At 38.5% G+C, this 23,587-nt stretch overlaps 1 protein-coding gene across 2 annotated transcripts in view; it reads left to right on the plus strand.

Moving 5' to 3' along the window:
- Positions 1 to 396: 396 nt before the first annotated feature.
- LOC104092012 (protein FORGETTER 1) overlaps positions 397 to 23,587 on the plus strand; it is a 53,379-nt gene continuing 30,188 nt past the window's right edge. The window contains exons 1-7 of one of the 2 annotated variants that reach the window (XM_009597488.4): positions 397 to 1,110; positions 2,572 to 2,637; positions 3,182 to 3,355; positions 3,430 to 3,560; positions 17,993 to 18,069; positions 18,720 to 18,901; positions 19,041 to 19,118. In XM_009597488.4, the coding sequence (XP_009595783.1) occupies positions 655 to 1,110; positions 2,572 to 2,637; positions 3,182 to 3,355; positions 3,430 to 3,560; positions 17,993 to 18,069; positions 18,720 to 18,901; positions 19,041 to 19,118 (1,164 nt within the window). In that variant the 5' untranslated portion in view covers positions 397 to 654. The remainder of the gene's footprint in view (positions 1,111 to 2,571; positions 2,638 to 3,181; positions 3,356 to 3,429; positions 3,561 to 17,992; positions 18,070 to 18,719; positions 18,902 to 19,040; positions 19,119 to 23,587) is intronic. The other variant, XM_009597489.4, reaches the window with a different exon arrangement.

The raw sequence follows: 23,587 nt of genomic DNA on the forward strand, positions 1-23,587 counted from the left end.
AATTTATAAGCAAGCATTTGACAAATACGATTATAAGTAGCATTTGTTGAACGCGATTTATAACAAACACAATTTATAAGTTAAGTCGCATATGTTCGAATGCAACTCATAAGCCGCATATGGTGATGACTGAATATACAGTGATCCGACTCACTATTGTGACTATTTTCCTATTCGTAGCTAGTCCAAAGAGTGACCATTCCATCCAATTTTTTTCTATATTTTCGAGGCAGCTATACAATATAAAAATCCCTCAAAAAATTTCATATTTTATCACAGATTGTTGAGTACTAGTATTAATTATCCTCGAGTACTAGTATTAGTTATCCTTAATTCCTTATAACTAAACCACGCCTAAGGATTATTTTGACAATTTATTATTTATTCAAAGACATTGCCCAAACTAACTTTCTGAGACTTTCTTTGTGTACTATTCGCCACTCACCAGTAAGGAAACCGGAAGCGGGAGCGTGCGCTCCAAAGCCCAAGAATTGAGGGCAAGCCAAAACTGACCGAACATCTCCGGCCACAATCCACCTTTTCCGGCTGTCAGTCATTTTTTAGTTGACATCTTTGTCATAAATTTCAATTCCCGGTTGTGCATCTTCTTTCGTCTTCTTAGTCTTTCGACTGGTCTCTTCTTATTTGTTTAATATGGACCAGCAATCGGTCCCGATTCCGTCAGTTGTTCCTCCGTCTCTTCCGCCACCACCACCACCACCACCGTCGGCGAGCAGTTCTAATGGCGGGGGAGGTTGCCAAGTTCGGTGTGCTGGTTGCAAGATGATATTGACAGTCGCTGCGGGACTGACGGAGTTTGTGTGCCCTACCTGTCAATTGCCGCAGATGCTGCCTCCGGAGCTCATGCCTCAACAACAGCGCAGCAGTGCCCTGGCTCATGGCATTGATCCCACCAAGATCCAGTTGCCCTGCGCTCACTGCAAGGCCATACTTAACGTCCCTCATGGCCTCTCTCACTTCGCTTGCCCTCAATGTGGGATCGACCTCGCCGTTGATATCTCCAAAATTAGGCAATTTCTTCCTCATCCTGCTGCACTCCGTCCTCCTCCTCCTCCTCTTCCGCCTATGCCTCAGGAAGAAGTCAACGAGGTTTTTACTCTCCCTTATCGCCCTCTGTTTATTCTTAGGAAACATGCCCTAAAAATAACGCCGTTGTATTTTGTTGCTTTTAGCTAAAATTTTCCACCTGAAAAACAGTCGTCTACTACAATTAGTTAATTTCCAAAAAGCTTAAGGGATACATTAAGTAAAAGGTCATTGAAATTTGGGAGGTGAAGAAGTATCATTTAGTCAAGTAGGAGATAGTGGCATCTCCTATTGAAGTGGGTGATTGGGGATAAGGAACTTGATGGTGTTGAATAAAGCATTACTAGGAAAATGAATATGGAGGTGTGGGGTGGAAGAACATTCATGCGGTGGAAGAACATTCATTGGGGAGGAGAGTGATTGCGGATAAATATAGGGTAGAACGGGAGAGAGATGGAGAACAAACAAGATAGCTTAAACTAAGGAGTTGCTTTTTGGAGAAGCATTGGGAGGGTGGATAATTTCTACGGCAATGTGATGCTCAAAGTAGGCGATAGAAGAAGAATTTCCTTCTGGAAACAAACTTGGTTTGAGAACTGAGAAGCCCTTTTATGTGGAACTTTCTCCACTATCTTCATAATTTTGACTCAACAAACACACGTAACTACTTGGTGAAGTAACAGGTTGGTAGAAAGGACGAAAGGATGAAATTCTTCTATGACGGACTGTTAAAAGGACAGTTTCCTCAATCATTATGGGTTCCTAGAGTGCTTTTTTTCTTTTAGATAACATTTCCGGAAGTTATTCTATAGCATGCAGGCTGACAAATGATGTCAATCTACATCAGTTTGGTTCTATATGTGCAAGATCGTAGAGAGGATGTTAATCATTTGTGACTTCATTGTCCTATCGCGCATATACTCTGGTGTGCCATATGAAAGATGTTTGGAGTTGCATGGCTGGTGCCAGTGACTGATGTTTATAGGAGGAAAGGGAGGAAGAGCACGGCATATAGCTCTTTTGATGCTGATGTGGACCATATGGAAGGAGCGGATCAGAAGAGTGTTGAAGAAGTTGAAAGCTCATTTTTACAAATTAGTGGATCATTGATGTTTTTCTCTATCTTTTGGATTATGTTTGACATTCCAGTTAGCTTAACAACTGAGTACTCTTCACAGAGAATCATGTTTTGCACAAGATTCTTCACTTTTGGCATACATATTGGATGCAGGGATTTGCCCCTTCATACCAATAAAATCCTAACTTTTATATTTATAAAAAAGAATAAATTTCATTAGCATTTTCAGTATCAATAGAGTTGTGGTCTAATGAGAAGAAAGGTTGTGCTCAACAATAATTTCCTTTTTCAAAAAATAAAAATAAAATAGTAATAATTATAGCAATTCTTCTGGTTCAACTATTTCTGCTACTCTCTTTTGATCAGATGATGTGTATACCCTAATTGACCCGGGAAAACTTTATTCCATACTTTTCAGTTATTTACATTGCATTTTGATCTTTCAGGTTGCCATTGAAGTAGAACGTGAAGAAGATGAGGGTGGCATGGCTGGAGAAACGTTCATGGACTATGTACGTTTTCTTTTCAACCTCCACTATTTACTCCTAGTATTGTAATAGTGGGAGAAATATGTGTGTATGCCTTCAAATTTTTCAAGCAGTTAGTAATAATATATTTACCCATCAATTTTTTTTTCAAGCAGTTATCTTCTATTTTATTGTGTAAAATGGTGTAATGTTGGAGAAGAGAGAATTTGAAACACAAAAGACATGTGATAATGGCTGTAGAAAGATGGATATGTCCTTATAAAAAAGAGAGAGAGATCGGTGTGTTACTTTTGTTACAATGACTTTACTAACTGTTCACATTTCTTTGCTAGTAAGGTGGTTGTGAGCTTATTAATGGAGAAAATTGTGACAAGGTTTTGAGGATACTAACTCCTAGAATCCCCTTATCCAAAAAGGAAAAAAAAGCTCCAAGAATCTCCCCCCTCCCTAAATGTGGTATCACATGATATCATCATTGATTTTAACCAGTTGAGATCTTCATGTTTGTATATTACAAGTTGATGGTTGATCCTTTAAATTCTTATTTTCTTTTCCTGATTCAACACAGCGGCCTCCCAAGTTATCTATTGGACCTCCACATCCTGATCCTATAGTGGAGACATCTTCCTTATCTGCAGTACAGCCACCTGAACCCACCTACGATCTGAAGATCAAAGATGACTTGGAAAGCTCAAACGCACTGTCCTGCCTACAAATTGAGACATTGGTTTACGCTTGTCAGGTTGCTATTCTGACTCATGTTACCCGATTCTGTTTACAGGCTCTTACCTTACGGTTACTGTTTTCCTGTAACAGAGACACCTTCAGTTCCTTCCAAATGGTACCAGAGCAGGATTTTTTGTAGGTGATGGTGCTGGTGTGGGGAAAGGACGAACAATTGCTGGACTCATATGGGAGAATTGGCACCACGGTAGAAGGAAAGCATTGTAAGTTTTCGGCTAAATGAAGTGCATTATTGGTCCCTCGGGCTCTATCGAGCATATAATTTTTTATGGCAGAATGACCTAAATGGCACCTATACTAGGCACCCAAGGGTGTGGCCTAGTAGTCAATGAAGTGGGTGAGAACCATGAGGTCTCAGGTTCAAATCCCAGCGGAGGCAAATACTAGGTGATTTCTTCCCATCTATCCAAGCCTTGGTGGATAGAGTTACCTGGTACCTGTTGTTGATGGGAGGTGGCAGGTATCCCGTGTAATTAGTCGAGGTGCGCGCGAGCTGGCCCGGACATCACGGTTATTAAAAAAAAATAAAATAAAAAAATTGTGCCACTTTGTTATGCCGGTCCCCAAACTTAACAATTTGCATATTGAACACTTATACTCCTTCAAACCGTGTATAATAAACGCTTATGACAGGAGGCTGCCAGTGCGTGTAATACAATCTCCTCCACGTTAGCTGCCACGTCAAAAAATAACAATGTGTAGATGCCATGTCACATGGTAGATTAAAAATAATTAAAATCAAAAATTAAAAAATAAAAATAAAAATAAAATTCAAACATTAATCCCCTAATCTTCTCCCTCATTGATTTCTCTCTCCCCTCACGTTCTTCCTCCTGCCCATCTCGTTTCTCTCTCTTCATGTTCTTCCTCCTCTCCCCTTCCAATTCTTCTCTTTTTATATTATAGAAATAAAATTAAAATGAATAAAGAAAAGAAATCGAGGTAAAATTAATTGTTTTTCCATATCAAAAAGTGGGAGAAGAAGTTCGATGGTCCATTTCCATGGCTGAAGGCGTTAGGTGGAGGAGAAGAGGTTCAGTGGTCCAATTTTTGTCCAGCTCGAAAATGGGGTATAATTCATTATTTTTCTTCATCTTTTTTTTTTTTTTTACTGATTTAGGAAAAAAGTCTTGCCTTGTTTGATTTTTGAAATTGGGGGTTAAATTTTCTCAAAAAGCTCTAATCTTTTTAAAGTATTAATTGGTAAAAGATGTATAATTTGTGCTTCAAAATCCTTTATGGGTAAATTTTGAGGATTTTTCGGTTGACCCTTTTTTTGGTTTGTTGGTATTTTTGATAGTTTGATGGGTTTCCCTTCTACAAAAAGGTCATATAATTAACTGTTATCATCTATAAAAAGGGCATATAATTGAATTTTAAAAAAGATCTGAATTATTGGCCAGAGGAATCTAATTTCATGATAAAGTTTCAGATTCGAGGGAAGAAACAAATAAAGAAGATAGGGGAAGGGAGAAATAATTGGACAGAAAATGTTGAAGAGAGAGAGAAAAAAAGAATTGGACAGAAAATGTTGGAGAAAGAGAGAAAAGCAAAGAAGAAAAGGTCACTTTTCTTCAACAATGGAGGATGAACAATCGGGAAGAAGATGACAGCCAAAAAATGGCTGTTGGTGCCTTTTTAATAGGCCTCACGCTCCTTAAACGAGTGTAGCACACACACTTCAGTAAAAAATGCCACATATGATGAGCGGGGTTTAAAATGCTCAGTTTTTAAGGGTAGAGGGATTTGGTTGGCAAACTTGTAAGTACGAACACCAGCATGACAAAACTGGACAAGTACAGGGGCCTCCCAGGCTATTCTGCCATTTTTTATTGGTAAATAAGCATATAAACTTTTAATATTTTAATTTTATCACTTATCAATTTTTTTTTTGTATTGTCGCTTGTACTCTAATCATAGATGGAATTTTTGCATCTGAACCTATTTTTCATTTTTTCTTTTGCATTTCTCTTCTGGTAAACGGTTTTCTTAAATGCTTATTTTTTTGAACGTTAAAATGCCCTATCTCTATTATAATCACGTCCCAAACGATCCCTTAGACATAACTAGCACCCACCCAGCTAACACTACCTGTCACGCGAACCAACTCTTACTATACGCTTAGCATTCATTCACGACATTTGATAAATTAATTAAGTATCCAAAATAATATAATAATTAATTGCAAATAATTAATATCTCGAAATATTAAATTAAAATTCTCACCCAAATTACGCATTAGACCCTGGAGCATATAAAAGAGAATTACATAAATTTAATGACGGGTCTGCAAACCCAGAAGAAATCAATGAAGACTCTGTCGGCAGCCTCCATGGACAATGTAGTGGCTCTGTTCAACAACATAATCCACTTGAATGAACTCGTCAGCTATTAGCCTCGTCCTCCGGAACAATATTTGTATGGACATGCAGCTAAGGAATGAGTTATACATACGTGAATATAGTTGGAAAATAAAAACACACATCAACAAATACGATATAATAACACATCAGTTATTACAATCAAGTATATCGATAAAGCTAATATAATTATTTAGAAGCAACAACACATCATACACAAAGGACTTGTCATTACCGGCGTTGAAGGAAATTAACCAGGCATTTTGACGAGTCCACGGCAACATATGCTGCCCTAAAGTATATTACAGTAGCAAAGAACTAATTTCTAACGCTTACATGACAAGGCACAAAGCCACGCCACACTACAAAATCATGTATTAAATAATTTCCACCTTTTAAACAAAATAATATATATATGCGGCTGGTAAAAAAACCATCGATTCTGCCAAGCACACGCTCGTCGTCCCAACACATGGACCAGACATACTAAATACATTTTGCAAAACAAGTTTTGAAAGTGTAAAATTCACATGTCTACAGAAAGCAAGCGCCTTGGCTTAAAGTCTTTGCTAACGACCAACTAAACAACTTCCAATGGCCTCAATCTATGCAAAATATTGGTTAACGATGTCAATTATGCTGGTTAGGGTCATTTCATAATTTTTGGAATAGGTAAATCAAAGTCAACTAAAAAGTTAACTCCCTATCAACATGGTCAAATTCCCAAAACCAATCACATTTTCGAGTTACCCACAAGTTGTAGAGCCCAAATTTATAATCAAGTTTCAAACTATGTCAATTGATGGGTCAAATTTCAATTTCCCTAAATTTTTAGCTTAAAGCTAAATCTTAACTTTCTACACCTCAAGTCACGAGTTTAAAGATGAAAGCATATCTCAATTTCATAATTCAACTCAATACTCTATACATATACAATATATTAATGTTCATGCCTTGAAGAGTTAAAAACATAAGGTATATAGATTGATACCTTATATTTGCGATGTTCTGAAATTTCAAATTGGAATGAAATGACCTATCGTCGCTTTTTGTGTTTTACGAGCCAATAATGTAGTAAGCTTAGTGTCTATTTCCCATAAATCTCTAAACAATGATTATCACAAATCAAAGCTTTGCTTTAGCTTCCGGGGGAGCCGCCGCCGCCATATCTTCTCTAAAGAGACCCCCTTGCATTCTATTCTCTTTCAATAAATCAAAAGCACTTCATTATTTCCCCAAGTACTTTTTGTCTCGTCCAAATAACATAATGATGGGCTTGACCCACTTTACCATTGAATTATCAATCAAGATCACTTTATTTTCCAACTATGATAAGTAATGTGAATTTGGCCTACTAGTAACATAGTTAATCCTCACCTCATACTTAATGTGTATATAAATAATGTTCCCGAGAGTATATAATTTTATATATATACACACACAATTCATAATTATCCGATTCGATATGCAACTCACTAAAACTAAGTAAATTATAAATAAAGAAATACCTTAAAAGCTCACTTTTAAATGCCAGGTTATTACAAAAATAACAAAAAGCAAAAGGAAAGATAAACTTTCCGTGCTCCCGTCATATCTCCTCTGCGGATGGGGAGAGCGGTCGAGGTCTTGAGTGTGGAATGGATAGATAGGAGAAATGGTGATGATAATTCTGGCTGAGGCTGTGGCATCCTGCAAATGATGAGTATTAAGGTGAGACAGAAGGCACATCCGAGTTGGGCAAAAGGAAAAGCTTACTTGCACTTTAAGTACTCTGCTCGCTTCTGCACTCTTTTTCCTCTGGCAATTGTTATTGGGTCAATATGGACTTGGTTTTTGGATGCTGCACAAGTCTGTTTCCTTTTTTTCTTCTTCGTTTGGTGGATCGTGATTGAGTTGATACGACCTGTTTTTTCTCAAGTTGGATATCCAAGATTTATCTTTTTCTGAAAGATTGAGAAATGAAAGGTCTTCCGGCCATGCCCAAATGCGTACTGGCTTAGTAAAATCTGTTGACTAAAATCCAGCCATGACTATTATGTAGAATATGTAATATATTAAATCTGTAAATGTGATATAACTATGATAAAGATATGTGAGAATCTGTAAATATGATATCTTTCAATCTATGTAGATAATGCATTAAATCAGGTAGATGTTCATATGTAAACAACCCTTAAAGTTTGGTGTTACTATGAAAATAGAAAATACTTCTCATTGACTTTATTAACAATGTACAAGAGGTGCTCCTTGTATAGGAGTCTCACGTATGTCTAATAAGGTTATCAATTCCTATGTTAATAAGGTAAGTAAACATTCTATTATTAAATACAGAAAATGTTCTATGGTATCCTATAGAATATTCTATATGATTTTCTTTATTCATGTATAATGAATTTAGACGTGTATGAATCTGGACACATATTCACTTAATGTTCTAACATGCGTTCTCAAACTCAAAGTGGGGAAACCAACTTGAGTTTGCTTCTTTTGAAAACATAGAAAATTCATGCCTCAATTACGCAAGAATAGTGCATAATCACCAAAAAAGAAAACGAAGCTAGAATACTTCCCTTCGGAAAATAACGGGTAACTGCATGACACAAGTGAGAAAGAAGAGAAGAAAGATAGGGGATAAAGTGCTTGATTATTTCCTCAAGATGTTGGGTTTAAATAACCTTTGACAGAAATACAAATAAGGAAAGACTACAATTACAAGGCTATAAAATCTCCTAATTACTTACTTACAGGGGTTAGTGTAATTACAGGGATTTGTGTTTCTTTTTATATTTACATAGGATTAATTCTTGCCATATTTAACACTCCTCCTCAAGGTGGAGCATACATGCCATATGTTCTTAGCTTGCTACAAATATTGCCTATTCTGAACCCTCGTTGTGATTTTGTGAGGACATCTGCTAGTTGGTCTTTTGAGTTGAGAAAACTCATAGCAATGCACCCAAACTCAATCTTTTATCAAATGAAGTTACACTCTACTTCAATATGCTTCACTAATTCATGAAATACAAGATTCAACGCGATATGTAATGCGGCTTGATTATCACAAATCAATTTCATCAGCTCGTCCACTCCAATCTTTAACTCCTATAGAAGTTGCCTTAGCTATATAAGCTCGCAAGTAGCCAATGCCATAGCCCGATATTTTGCCTATGCGCTTGGCCTAGCCACCACATCTTGCTTGTTACTTTTCCAGGATATTAGATTGCCTCCAATTAAAATGCAATAACCTGAAATGGACTGTTTATCAAAGGGAGAAACAAGCTTCCACGTACCACTGCATGTAAAGCAAACATCTCTTCGATCATAGCCTGTCGCCAACTAGGATGACATAGCACTGAACCTAGGGATGGCATACGATTAGTAAGATAGCAAGATGCGAGAGCTGCATCCCCCAAAAACCGTACGGAACATGAGATTGTATGAGTAGAGCACGAGCAATTTCAATAAGATGCCTATTCTTTCTTTCAGCTACCCCCTTTTATTTTTTGATAGAAATAATTGGCTTCATTGATGTCATCAAGAAGATGCAAAATATTACAAGAAGCAGAAGCATAGAAGCTTTAAAAAGCAAAAAAAGACCACCTGTTAGCTTACTACATATATGCTAACTTAGATACAAAGAGCTAACAAAGTTCACAAATGTTTCGGGGGAATCTACAGGGGAAACATTTGGGCAGCTAAATAAAAAAAAAGGCATTTAGCTTTTAGGGTCTGGTTAGGAGTTGAAAGTCCATCAAAGCATCTTCTATTTCTTTCATTCCATATGCTCCAACAAATACAAGTAGGTTCCATTTTCCAGATATTCTTGATGGTCTTATCAACTTTCCAGCTGCCCCAACTCTGAAATGCCTCCTTTATGTTGTGACGCATAACCCAGCTAATACCAAAAATAGAGCAAAACATGCTCTAAATATCTGCTGCAACTCTACAATGTAGAAATAGGTGGTGGTTAGTTTCTGCATCCCTTTGACACATGTAGCATCTATTAACTAACTGGAAGTTCCTTTTAATAAGGTTCTCCTGAGTCAAACATGCCTCATAAAATGCAGTCCAGCTGAAGTAGATGACCTTGGGTGGTAGTCTGGTTCTCCATATTAATTTCCATGGCCAAAGATCGGTAATTCCATTTCTTGCCATTATTAGCCTGTACCCTGCCTTCACAGAATACCTACCATCACTTGCTCCTCCCCATCTGAACTTATCTGTGATGTGCTCATTTAGTGTGACACCATGTAGTGCCTCTAGCAGTCGAACATAATCAGAAACCTCACAGTCCTGCAAATTCCTTCTTAGAGTAACATTCCAAATTGGGCCATCTTTATTTTGAATGATTGTAGAGTCGGGATCACTTGCAATCTCGAACAGGTTAGGATAGTCAATCCTTAGGGTTGAATTCCCAAACCATTTATCCTTCCAAAATTTGATTTGTTGCCCATTCCCAATTGTAAGGTGGTAGTGTTCAGAGAATTCCTCCCACAATTTGCGTATGCACTTCCACACTCCCACCCCATGGGGTGCTCTTGTGAGTTTAGTGCACCAATTGCCTTGAGTTCCATGCTTAGCATTGACCACCATCTTCACAAAGGTTGCTCCCCTTGTGTGTACCTCCAAAGCCACTTCATCAGTAGGCATTTGTTGTGAATTGCCAGGTCCTTGATTCCCAACCCTCCTTGGTGTTTTGGGAGGATGACCTTTTTCCACTTCACCAAGTGAAACTTATGCTCAGTACTATTCCATTCCCAAAGGAAATTTCTCCTTATCCTGTCCAATTGATTTTAACACTTTGCTGGGCATATGATGTAGTGACATGCAGTATGTGGGGATGCTGTCTAGGACACTATTGATTAGTGTGAGTCTACCACCCATAGAAAGGTATTGCATATGCCAGGAGGCTAATCTTCTCTCAAATTTCTCAATGACCCCGTTCCATATTGTTGAAGAGTTGTGCTTTGTTCCCTATGGTAGGCCCAGGTACGTGGTAGGAAGTGTGCCAATATTACAACCCAGAATTCCTGCTAGCTCCTCCAATTTCTGTACTTCATTGACAGGATAGATCACACTCTTGAGCATATTGATATGTAAATCTGAAAGTGCTTCAAAAAGAATAAGAGTTAGATTTAGATGAAGCACCTGATCTCTGTCCGCACCACAGAATATCAGTGTCATCAGCATATAGCAAATGAGAGATGTTGATATTGCTCTGAACTCCCACATCAAATCCTTCTATCCATTGTAGTCGTTTGGCCGTGTCTAACATTTTGCTTAACCCTTCCATAGCAAGTATGAATAGGAAGGGAGAGAAGGGATCTCCCTGCCTCAAACCTCTTTGTGGTGAGAAGAAACCAACTGGGCTTTTGTTGGCTAGGACCGAATACTTGACTGTGGAGATATTAAATTTGATCCACTTGATCCACCTGCTGCCAAACCCCATATGTCTGAGTATTGAGATAAGATAAACCCAATTTAATTGATCAAAGGCTTTCTCTATGTCCAACTTACATAGAATGCATGATCCTCCCCTCTTTAGTTGCCAGTCCAGTACTTCATTAGCAATCAAAGAGGCATCCGTGATTTGCCTATTCTTTATAAATGCATTTTGCTGATTTGAGACCAGCTTCTCCATCACTGACTTGAGCCTTTCTGCTAGAATTTTTGCTGTAATTTTATAGATACTTCCAATGAGGCTAATTGGTCTGTAGTCTTTGAGTTCCATGGCTCCTTTTTTCTTAGGGATCAAAGCAATAAAGGAAGCATTGCATGACCTCACCATCCAACAATGATCATGATAATGGTTTAGTGCTCCCATGATGTTTGCCTTAATAAAATCCCATGATTTGTGATAAAATGCCATTGTGTATCCATCAGCGTCAGGTGCCTTGTCGGGAGAACATGACTGTATAGCTGCTAGAACTTCTTCCTCCTTAAAGATTGCCTCTAGATTGAGACTTTCTTCTTCTGTGATACTGGCCATGCCTTCAAAGGTGACAGTAGGTCTCCGGTCCTCGTGCTCAGTGTAAAGCCCCTCATAGAAATCTAGTATCTCCTTTTTAATCTGCTCTTTGTCCTCAATAATTTCTTCTCCCACCTGAAGTCTGTCAATACTATTGTACCTCCTATTGGAATTTGCAATCTTTTGGAAGTACTTGGTATTCCTATTCCCATCTTTAAGGCAAAGACACCTTGATTTTTGCCTCTGAGGGACCTCTTCTGCTCTTGCTAGTTGCTGCAATTCTGTTTTCAAAGTCATCATGTGAGTGATCTCCTGTTGTGTGAGATTCCTCCTCTCCTGTTCCTGTTCAAGTACTAGGAGCTCGGTCAAAGCTCTAGTCCTTTTGGTGTCCAATTTCCCAAACTCTTCCTTGTTCCAGGTAGTAATATCTTTCTTTAAGGTTTTCAGCTTCTGCATGATTATGAAATCTGCACTACCTGTGAAAGAATATCTTTGCCACCACCCTTTCAATTTCTCCATAAACCCTTCTGATTGCAACCACATATTTTCAAATTTGAAATATGACGGGCTGGCATCCCAATCACCACTTTCCAGCATGATAGGTTTGTGATCAGAGATCACTCTAGGAAGTATTTGTTGCTTCACTGCTTTAAAGGATTCATTTCATTCAGGGGAGATGAGGAACCTATCAATTCTCGAAGCTTGAATACAGTTCTCTCCTCTGGTCCAAGTGTAACAAGCTCCTTGAAGTGGCAAATCTATTAAACACAAGTCCTGTATGGTTTCAGAGAATACTCTCATAGCCCTGGATCTCCTTGTGCAATTGAGTCTTTCCCTTTCAAATCTGCAAACGTTGAAATCCCCCCAAGCACCCAGTGACCCTCCCATAGACCCCTTGCACCTGTAATTTCATGCCACATGACCTCCCGTTCTAGGTTGGTATGAGGCCCATATATACCTGTAAAGCACCATCTGAACTCCTCCTGAGTACTCTCTAAAATGCAAGAGATGGAGAAGGGACCTTGCATATTCTCAATGTTATTCCATTGTCTTCTATCTCATACCACTATAATCCCACCCCTGTTAACGCTTGCTTTCCACTCAGCCCACTCAGCCCATCTATTTCCCCATAATTTGTAAACTTCACATGTTGGCCAATTTGCAATTTTGGTTTCTTGTAAACACATGACATCAACCTTCCATTTACGAACCAGAGACTTAATAGTACTTCTTTTCCTACTGTCATTCGCACCTGCACATTCCAGCTTAGAATTTTTAATTTCATCCGGAAACAAAGCGGTAATGCCTGCCCTTAACCCCTTTTAACTGTTGTTTCTTTCGATCGTAATTCAACCCACATATTAGTCTCATTCTTTCCCCTTCCCCTTTGCATTTACCCTCCTTCCCCAACTTGGATGGTGACTTTTGTTGTTGTAGCTGAGATTGCCTTATCTGTTCCATCCTTAGAATTAGGCCCAACAATTTATGCTCGAACCCCTGTGCATTGATCCCAAATTCTTTGCATGCCTTACCCATTGTAATCTTAGTCCATTTCGAAGTTTCAACCACTGTTGGTCTGTCTATCCTCTGCATGCTCGTTTCTCTTTCATACCATGTTAATGGAAGAGCTGTAGAAATTGATTGAGAGGAAAAATCTGAATTTGAGTAACTCATCAAAGCTAGCTCCTTGTGTGGCGATGGCTGACGATGCAATTGAGGAGAAATTTCTTTTGGATCTTCTTCGTCATCAACATCTGTAGAGCAGGTCCCTGTGCCTTGTTCTGGGAAAGCAACCAGAGGTGATTAGGTTTTGGAATTTGTAAAATATCGATTGAGTTAGTGCAGGGCTCAACCGGTAATTTATCAAAATTATTAGTGATTGGGCTGGGTTTCAGCCCAACTACCCGCCAGATCTGCTTCTCCTTTAAAAGCTTGGCCTCCTTCACTAGGGTTTTCCTCTTTGGGCCTGTCTTATAATAACTCCTGTCCATATTTTGGCCCAAGTTTTGGCCCAAAATTTGTGGGCCAGATTTAAGATTTGCCTTGCGTGTAATAACCAAGGGTTTAACAGGTGCTTTAATTTTTGAAGTAAAGCTGTTTTGCTGCATGCCCACGTGCGTACTAGGGTTGGTAGGAGCGTGGCTCGATGTACCTGCTCCGTCATATCCTTTTCCCAACAACTCGCCGGAGTCACTTTTTCCGGTTGGACTAGGCTTGACGTGAATATCATCTAGAATTAAAACTTCAAAGTTCCAATCTCCCAAAGATAGATCTACCTTCGCCGGAAGTTTATCCTGATTCCTCACGCAAATACGAGCCCAAAAAAGATGAACTTTGTGCTTTGTATCCTCGTCTATGCCCACAAATCCACCACATTTTCCTCCGATGGTCTTAAAAGTACTTTCCGACCATGCATGTAGAGGAATACCAAAGGCCTTGATCCATCTATGTTCTTAAACTGTATTCTCCGGCTGCACGCCGGTCATCGGGGACCACCAGTCCAAGGATAATCTTCTGCCATTCCAGAACCATTCTCCTGCCTTGATTCTGATAGCTTTTTGTCTTGATGGAAAGTCGAACATGAACTGATTGTGATTCATTAAAGGTGATTTTAAGGCCAGCAGTAACCTTCCATCTCTTCACAAACCATTCTTGGATCACTACTGGGTTTGGACTCTTACCGAAGGCATCATTGAAACATCCGACAAGACATTTCGAGAGAAACTGTTCATTCTCAGACACCCCATCTGCTGGACCTTTTGTTTCCTGGGTGGTTGGCCATTGCGTGATCTTCGCAGCTTCCATGTATGGCCTGGACTGATCTGTCGCAAGCTGGAACCTTGGATTTGAAGCCTTCCCCAGAGATCTTAAAATTTTATCTGCAATGTCCCCCCATCCCCTGTTGTAGTCATTTTTAGGGATTATTATTGCAGATTTTCTTCCCCCTAGAATGGTTTCGATTCGCAAGAACCTCTCGTAGATGTTGAAATTTTGAATTACTTTGAATGTAGACTTGTATCCTTCTGCACCATCTTCTGCATCTATTCCCAGTGCTAAGCGTTGCTTCTTTCAAAGCTTTGCAAACCCATCGCAAGTTACTTTCATCGATTTTGATGCTGCTTGTAAATCTTCTGCTGCGTTCATAGAAAATAAACCATTTATCATAATCCTCGCTAATATCTCTTAACTCGAAGGACTTGTCCTCTGAGATAAAAAATATTCTCCAATCTATCACTAAGCTGAGAAGAGAGCTTCATCGGGAAAGTTGGGGACCTGGGAGATCGGAGATGAGAGAGGAGAAGATTTGGCACATTTCCCAATAGAGAGCATTTTTTCCAAAGGGCTACCCCATTTTATTGAGATGTGTATGGGCAAGATGTTTGATAAATGATCCCATGAGAGTTCATAAACGGCTGAAATGGGGAAGACAAATACTCTAGTGCATTATCACTACGAAATGTGCGGATAGAACCCCAAATTCATTTTGAATTTCAACGTGGAAGGTCTGGAAAACAGAAAACAACTTAGATCGATTTTTCATCAAGAATATCCAACTGCACCCTGAATAATCATTAATGAAACTGACAAAGTAGCAGAATCCCAAGGTATAACATACCCGACTAGGACCCCAAACATTTGAGTGGTCTAAAGTATCTGCGCGATTATCAGGACGCCAGGGGAAATGGGAGCGAGTATGCTTACGGAGTTGACATGACTCACACTCTAGAGTGGACAAGTAAGATAAACCAGGTACCATTTTTTGAAGTTTTGATAAACTGGGATGTTCCAACCGTTAATGTAATAAATCTGCTGAATCAGTAACAGAACAAGTTGTTGAAGGAAGACAAAATGTGGGTCCATATGATTTAGCTATGATAACGTAATAAATTCCATTTGGTTCACGCCCCTGTACCAATGATTTGCCCCCCATACTGCGTTCCTGTATAAAACAAGGTCATCAAGAAATAAAACAGCGCATTTAAGTGATTTGGCTAAGTGACTAAGGGCTATGTGGTTAAAAGTACTTTCGGAACATAAAGAACTGAATCCAAAGGTAAGGAAGGAAGTGGACTTGCTTGACCTATTCCAGTTGCCATGGTTTGAGACCCGTTGGCCATTGTGACTGTTGGAAGAGATTGAGAATATGAAATAGTAGTGAAAAGAGATTTGTTACTAGAAATGTGATCAGATGCATCTGAATTAATGGCCCAAGAGTCAGAAGAAGAAGATTGAGAGACACAAGTCACGCTACCTATTTGAACAATAGAAGCTATCTCAGAAGATGTCTGCTTACGTACTTTGTACTGAAGGAACTCAATATAATTTGGTAAAGAAATCATCTGTATATTTGAAGTATAGGACCCAACGGGATTTGAGCCAAGAGCATCCAATCTGAGTGACATTATAATGGATTTAAGAGAGGTCAATCAAACAACCAAATATCTGATGAAGAATATCAACAATGCTGAGATAACCTCAAAATAGGCAATTAGAAGCGTAACCAAATGTTATAATGATCACAGATACTGTTCCAGTCACTAAACTAGTAGTATGTTGGTCAAAAGTGACTAGACCATTGTTTCGCCAAAAACCACTGCTCTCGCCGGAATTTGAGGAAAAATATCATCGGGATTTGAAAAGTTCATCGGAATGTGATGGGATCTGGTGGGTTGGCTCAGAATCACCTCACGAGCAAGTTGTCTTCAAGGAATCTTGTCGGAATCTGGCCGGAAAGTGGCTCACGTGTCTGAAAATGGAGATAGTTGCCGGAAAATAAAAAGGTCATCGGAATTTGTTGTAACCTGGATGGGTAAGTTCGGAATTGTCTTGCGAGCCAACTTTCCTGAAGAGTCGTCGCCGAAAAATGGCCGATAGGTGTCTCACGCACCGTCACGTGAAAGAATCTCGTCGGAGAATTTTCTTCAGGTGCGCGTGTGGGCGCGTGAGGAGGTTTCTGCTGGAGATATTTTTATTGGTTGGTCGCTGGAGGCTTATCTACCTCGTGGTGGTGTTGGTATTTGCACAACACTGACAAATAATGATTTTTCTTAATTGGACAGCCTTAAATTGCCGGAAAAATTGCACGGCGACATGTCTTTCTTTCCGATGTCACTGGAATGACGCACATCGATAATTTTCTCACTTCCGCTCTGATACCATGTGAGGAAGCACGAGAGAAAAAATATATTTTTGATCTTCATTTATTATAATACAAGGAGCCTCTTTATATTTACACTCTAGAAATACATACTACTTCTATTCCAATGTGGGACTAAACATACTAATAAATACATAAATTATCTAACAAATTTGATTTAAAATTTAAATATACTGATTGTTTTAATGTTCTACCGTTCTTTCAACGAGTGTACCAAAAGCATTTTCAATGCACACTCAACTAGTATTTCTCGAAAAAACAAATGCACACTCAACTAGTGGTGGGACCTAAAAAGATGGCATATGATGGAGGTACCAAATATTCAATATTTGTTTTATGCACTGTCTATTGACAAAAAAGCTGTTGTCTGAATTGATTTTGCTACTATAGATTTTTCGCGTGCAAATTTCGTTCGGTGCTTTCAACTATATTGACCCGAAAGCGGACTACACCTTAACTATTTGTAACAAATAATTTTTTTCTGTTTTGTTAAAATGCTTTTATTTATTTTTTATCGTAAAGAGGTATGGGAGGTTGGCCTTGTTGGGTTCGAGAAGATAGAGGTAGGCCTAAAAAGTGGGAGAGGTGGTTAGGCAGGACGTGACACAACTCCAGCTTAGCGAGGACATGACCCTTGATAGAAAGGTGTGGAGGGCGAGAATTAGGGTAGAAGACTAGTAGGTAGTCGAGCATTTCTCTTTGCCATACCAGTAGCTTTAGTATTATTCTCGTATTTTTTTACCCTTAGATTTCTATTACTACATGTTGTTTCTTGTGCATCTGTTATCTTCTTATCTTGCTGTTGATACTGCTTCTCTTTCATGGCTTTCCACTACTATATTTCTTTTTAAAACTGCTTTGACTGTGCTTTGCTTGAGCCGAGGGTCTATCGGAAACAAACTCTCTACCTTTGTATGGCAAGGAGGTTGCGTACATACTACCCTCCCCATACCCGACTTGTGAAATTACACTGGGTTTGTTATTGTTGTTATTGTTACATTCATTAAATGGTCGTCTCCTTGTCGCTAAAATGATGGCTGTGCTCCATATACTTCTAAAGGATCTGTTTTTCTTAGTTTATGATCATATGCATTTTAGTTTCTAAAATTAAATGTAATAGTTTCCATTTTTCATAATGCTTTTCCCTAGGTGGATCTCTGTTGGTTCAGATCTGAAATTTGATGCAAGAAGAGACATGGATGATGTGGGTGCTATGTGTGTAGCAGGTAGTTATTTGAGAGTCCTAAATATGGTCTCAGGTTAAATGCTGCATGCGATCTAGCTCGTTCCTTCTCTGTTTGTTTATGTCAATATGTGCTAATGTGTAGTTTACTGATAATGGACGTCTCAAAGTGTTCTTTGATGCTTACCTTTAAAGAGATGCTTTTATGTACTCTTAAAAGTCTCCAACTCAAAGGAGTATAAACTTAAAAGCACCTTTCTTTCTTTATTTTTGTTTTTGGGGACTGCAAAATTAACTGATAACTCTGGAAACCTGGATTGAGGCAGCCGGAATGAGGTGTGAACTACTCTATTAGAAATCTAAGAAAAGGAAATGTTGACAAAGATGTATCTTTTGATCTTATTCTTGGGCTATTTGTAGTAAGGGCTAAAACATAGCTATTTTGGGTCAATTGACGATGCATATGGACCACATTCTACTGTTTTCTGAGGTGGATTTGTACCTATCACATACAATGAGTTGCTTTTGTTTGTGGATCTACCTACGATTTTTCTGATTTATCAACTGTAACGTATGATATGGTGAAACAATGTATGGTTCCTTATGCATTCTTTCCTTTGGCCGTTTCCGATTCCAAATGGTTAATGACTGAATGGATTTTGTAACTTAAATATCTATAACTTTCTCTTGTAGTGCATGCTTTGAACAAGCTACCTTATTCTAAGCTTGACTCAAAGTCTGTTGGCATCAGGGAGGGGGTTGTTTTTTCAACATACAGCAGTCTCATAGCATCTTCAGAGAAAGGTCGGACCCGTTTGCAGCAGCTTGTACAATGGTGTGGGCCAGAATTTGACGGTCTCGTCATATTTGATGAGGTATAATTTTGGACTAATTTCAATATGGTTTGCAGCAAAAATTGTATCCATGTATGGATCTTTGTCATAGTCCAAATTTTTGCGAGAAAGAGACATCCAACTTGTCTCACTTAGCTATGGTTTTACTATTTATTTGTAGTGTCACAAGGCAAAAAATTTGGTCCCTGAAGCTGGGGGACAGCCAACACGAACTGGTGAAGCTGTACTTGAAATCCAGGTTTGTTTTTCAAATTGAGTCATTGAATTTCGGTGAAAATGTGGTTCCATCCAAATTGAGTCATTGAAACATTGAGTTCCCAAAAATATATATTGTGGTAGAAAGAAAAGCAAGTTAAGATCTCTTCCTGCTGTCTGGGTTTCCTCTTTCTTTTTCCCCTTTCTTGTAAGGAAATTTCTTTTTGGAGGAATGAAAAGATTTCACTAGTGATAATATAGAAGGACAAGAAATAGGGATAATGTGACATAGAGCTATGCTGAAAGAAAGTTTTTCCAGTCTCTTTGAAGAATAGTTAAGGCGCTCGAGAAAGAAAATCCTGCTATCTTGCACCTGCAAGAAGAGACAATTTGTTACTCTGTCTCACATGGTGACCGGGGGCATACTCAATTGCTTGGAGAATTCTTTGGATTCAGGCCTTGTGCAATTCACAACTGCAAATATCGCAGTGCTCTACTAGAGCCCCAAATCTTGGCACTAACAAACTCAAAACTCATTCCAGGAGGAGTGATTTTTGATTCAATAACATGGTAAATGATCTCCCACCAAATCTCCCTAGCAAGAAAATATGCGAGATGACACTGAGATGCTCATTACATTGTGTAGATGATATTCCAATTATGAAGAATTGCATAATATTGTATCCCAATATGCAGTCTTTTCCTAGTGTTTTAAGCTAGAAAGAAGAAGCGATGCGCAACTTTAAAATAATAGGATTAAAATTCCCTAACATACATGAATTTAGACCTTTACAAATTAGAATTCCAATAAGATTATCCAATTATATTTTCAGCCAATGCACCCAAAGGTGTGGCCTAGTTGTTAATGAAGTGGATGTAAACCTTGGAGATTCAAACCTCAACAGTGACAAAAAACATAAGATGATTTCTTTACATCTATCGAACCTTTGGTAAGCAAGAGTTACCCTGTACCTATGCTAGTGTGAGATAGCAGGTGTTCTATAGAGTAGTCAAGGTGGGGCAAGTGCCCGAACACCACCATTATTATATATATGTATAAGCATGCATGTACCGAATAATAAGAAGAGAAAGTGAAATTAGTCCCGAAAGTAATTTCAGCTCAACGTTTAATTTACATGTAATTTTAGTTCCAATATTGAAGAACAACTAGAGAAAAAATTGAGGGTAGCTAACTGCATGTCTGATTGAATAATAAGAAGAAAAGTAGAGAACTAGAACTCATTAAGAGAGCAAAATTTCAAGAGGACAAAATTTTTAGAGAGAAGAATAAGAAAACAAATCAAAGAAGAGAATGTAGCAGAAGCAGATGGAAGATGGAGAAGAAGAAGAAGAGAGAGCAAAATAAGAAAAATTAACCTCTCCAGAGAATTTGACTCTGTGTCAAATGAGGTAGTTGACTCTAGAAAGAAGAACGGAGAATCAGGGATTTTATGTACTTGGATCTTGGAAAAGCTTATTACTTTGTGAATTTGGAATTTTTGGATTTCACTGTGTTCAAGATGGGTGTTGGGAATAAGTGGAGGAGATAATCAAATTTTGCATATCTATTGCTAGATTCTCTATTTTGGTGAATAAGAGTCTGCGTATTTTTTGGTAGCTCGAGGGGCTTGAGCCAAGGTGATCTGTTATCTCCCATGCTATTTATTTTGGTGATGGCGACATTGAGCAAGATGAACAATGTTGTTGCAAGAGGTCTCTTATGGGGTTTCTCTGTCTCGTTTATGGGGCATAGCAACGTCATAGTCGCGCATCTTTTATTTGTAGGTGAGTGGTATTCAGTGATGTAAATGGCTCCCAACTGTCATACTTGAAGAGGTCCTCATCTATTCCAAACCTCAAATCAACCTTAGAAAATGTGAGATCATATCAATTGGCGGGTGAATGCCATTAACGAGCTTGCGTAGGTGCTGAAATGTAAGCTAGGTGCATTACCTACTATCTGTATGGATCTACCTTTGGTACCTCAAACAAGGATCTTGCTGTGTGGAAGTCGATGATTAAAAGAGTTGAGAAGAAGCTAGCAGGATGACAAAAGAGGTAATTTTCGAAAGGAGGGAAGAAAGTATTTTGTCTAAAGGATCTTGCTCTGTTTGTCGCTTCTCCAGGCCCCGTTATCGTAACCAATAGGTCGACAGGACTTCAATGGAACTTCTTATGGGATGCAACAGATGGAACAAACAAGTTTCATTTAGTAAATTTGAAAGAAGTCATGTCTCCAAAGAAATGGGGAGGATTTGGAGAGAAAGATCTTAGGATTTTCAAGAAAGCTCTATTAGGGAAGCGGATTTGGTCGTTTGAATTTAAGAAGAATGCTAAGTGGAGGGGAGTGTTAGCAGAAAAATATGAAATTGTAGAAGGATGGTGGGAGGAGTACAAATATCATGATTCCGTTTGGGTGCGGTTTGTGGAGGAGCATATGAAGGGGTGGAGAGAATTTAGTGGTCTCATTTTTTTCGGGGTTGGGGACGAAAGCATGATTAGTTTTTTTGCTGGCCCTGAGAGTGTGGATAGAGTGAGTCAAAGAGAGCTTTTCCCAACTTATACGGAGTCTCGTGTCAGAAAGAGATGACAATTCAACAGATTTGTAAGTCACATGTGGGGAAGTTAATTGTTCGAGATTTAGGAGGAACATCCAACATTAGAAGATGGGTGAACTTTTTAGCCAAGTGGTGCTATATGGACAAAACTCACTGAATACTGCATCCATTGTATGGAGAGGGTGAGAGAATAAGGACAACTTGTTTACCTATCAACAAAAAAGGGCGACTTGTTCACTATTAAGTCGTATTACCAGAGTTTACTAGGGAGGGAGATCTACTTTTCCACATCGTTTTATTTAGGTTTCAGGGCGCCCATGAAGGTGTGTTTCTAATTGGATAATATCTTGATAAGTAAAGATTTGATACATAGGAAAGGCAAGATGGTACTGCAGAAAATTTGAATCAGAAAAACTCGTAATCCATTTGTAAATGGAAGGAGTTGAAGAAATCTAGAAGAAATTGAGCAAAGTATCTATGTGGTATACATTCAGCATATTTCTCCGAAATACATGGCATTCTACCTATTGGTTCCTTTTTTCCTTTGTAATATCTCTGGTTTCGTCTATCAATTGTTTTTCGGTTAAAAGATTAATGAACTCAAAAAGATGGAGATAAATTCTATCTTGTAGGACCTCACCATCGACATAGACATTACATAAGCAGAGGACAAAAAAGCCCGGAGTAACGGAAATTCATTACATTTTTTTTATAAGGTAATGGAAAATTCATTACCCCAACTCTAAATCATTGTATCATCGGACTCTTAGAACTTGCATATTAATACTTGTGTGGATGATAGGGTAAAATTAATGGTTTAGATTTATAGCGTTAACATGATCCTATACTCCTTATATGTGTAGTTTGTTCCCATTTTGGTGCTAATTAAAATTATTTACATATAAGAAAACACCCCACCTTATGCAAATGAGTCTAATGAAGGAACTACATCCATTCCCATGCAAACATTTGTTTCTTATTTACTAAATAACCCCAGCCCAAACTCCATATTCTTTACAATTGCAAGATGATGTTGCTGAATGTATTCCTTTATGCGATAAGTACGTCATTAGGTGTTCAATTGCTTTAGCCACGCTAGAACATGAAGATGCATCATAATTTTGTGAGGGGACTCCTCGTTGAGATTTCTTGTTTAATATGCGTAATGGTAAGATGGATAGATTTAGCTAGCAGACATTGTGGAGAGGTATTCTTAAAGTTTTTCAAGCTATTATCGATACTTTTTATCATGGATGTGGTTAAATTTTACAAGGAATTCGGAGGTGAGATCATATGGAACCTAAATTTTTGAAAAAACTTCCACGATGGGAGGTCGAAGAGCATAACAATGTACTTAGATGTTGCGACTAGAAAATCCCTCACTCTCACGGTTAGAGATATTAGATGTGGGATGGTTTGAGGGAAGGAGTGTTCGTAGTTCATTTTATGGTAAATTGTTACTGAGGGAGGCAAGGACCTTTCCCTCTATTCCATGTGATCTCTAGAGCTATGAGAAATGTGTACTTTTTCACATGGTTGACAACATGTGGACCTATTGTCACCACAAGTAATCTAACAAATAAAGAGAAATCTTTAATTATTGGTGTTTGAGAAAAAGAAAAGTCTTATCCAGTGTTGTCAAAGCCGGTCTTAAAGCGCGCTTAAGCCCTAAAACGAGGCTCAAAACATGTTGAGCGCTTCGCTAAGCGGGCGCTTCCGTGTTGTCATCAAGGCTCTAAAATATACTTATCCTTGCCAATGAGCGTAATCCTGAAGAGGCAAACCTAAACAATTGATTGTCACTTTATTGTTAAAAAATCAATTTTTTATCCATATATTTATTGTTCATGCTTATAATTATTAGGCTTGGACTACACATACATATTTGTATTTTTTTCTCCATTTGTGCCTTTTTTTGGTTTTGTTTTGAAAAGGTAACATATCTATTATACTA

Source organism: Nicotiana tomentosiformis, chromosome 8 (assembly GCF_000390325.3).
Source record: "Nicotiana tomentosiformis chromosome 8, ASM39032v3, whole genome shotgun sequence".
Classification (NCBI taxonomy): domain Eukaryota; kingdom Viridiplantae; phylum Streptophyta; class Magnoliopsida; order Solanales; family Solanaceae; genus Nicotiana; species Nicotiana tomentosiformis.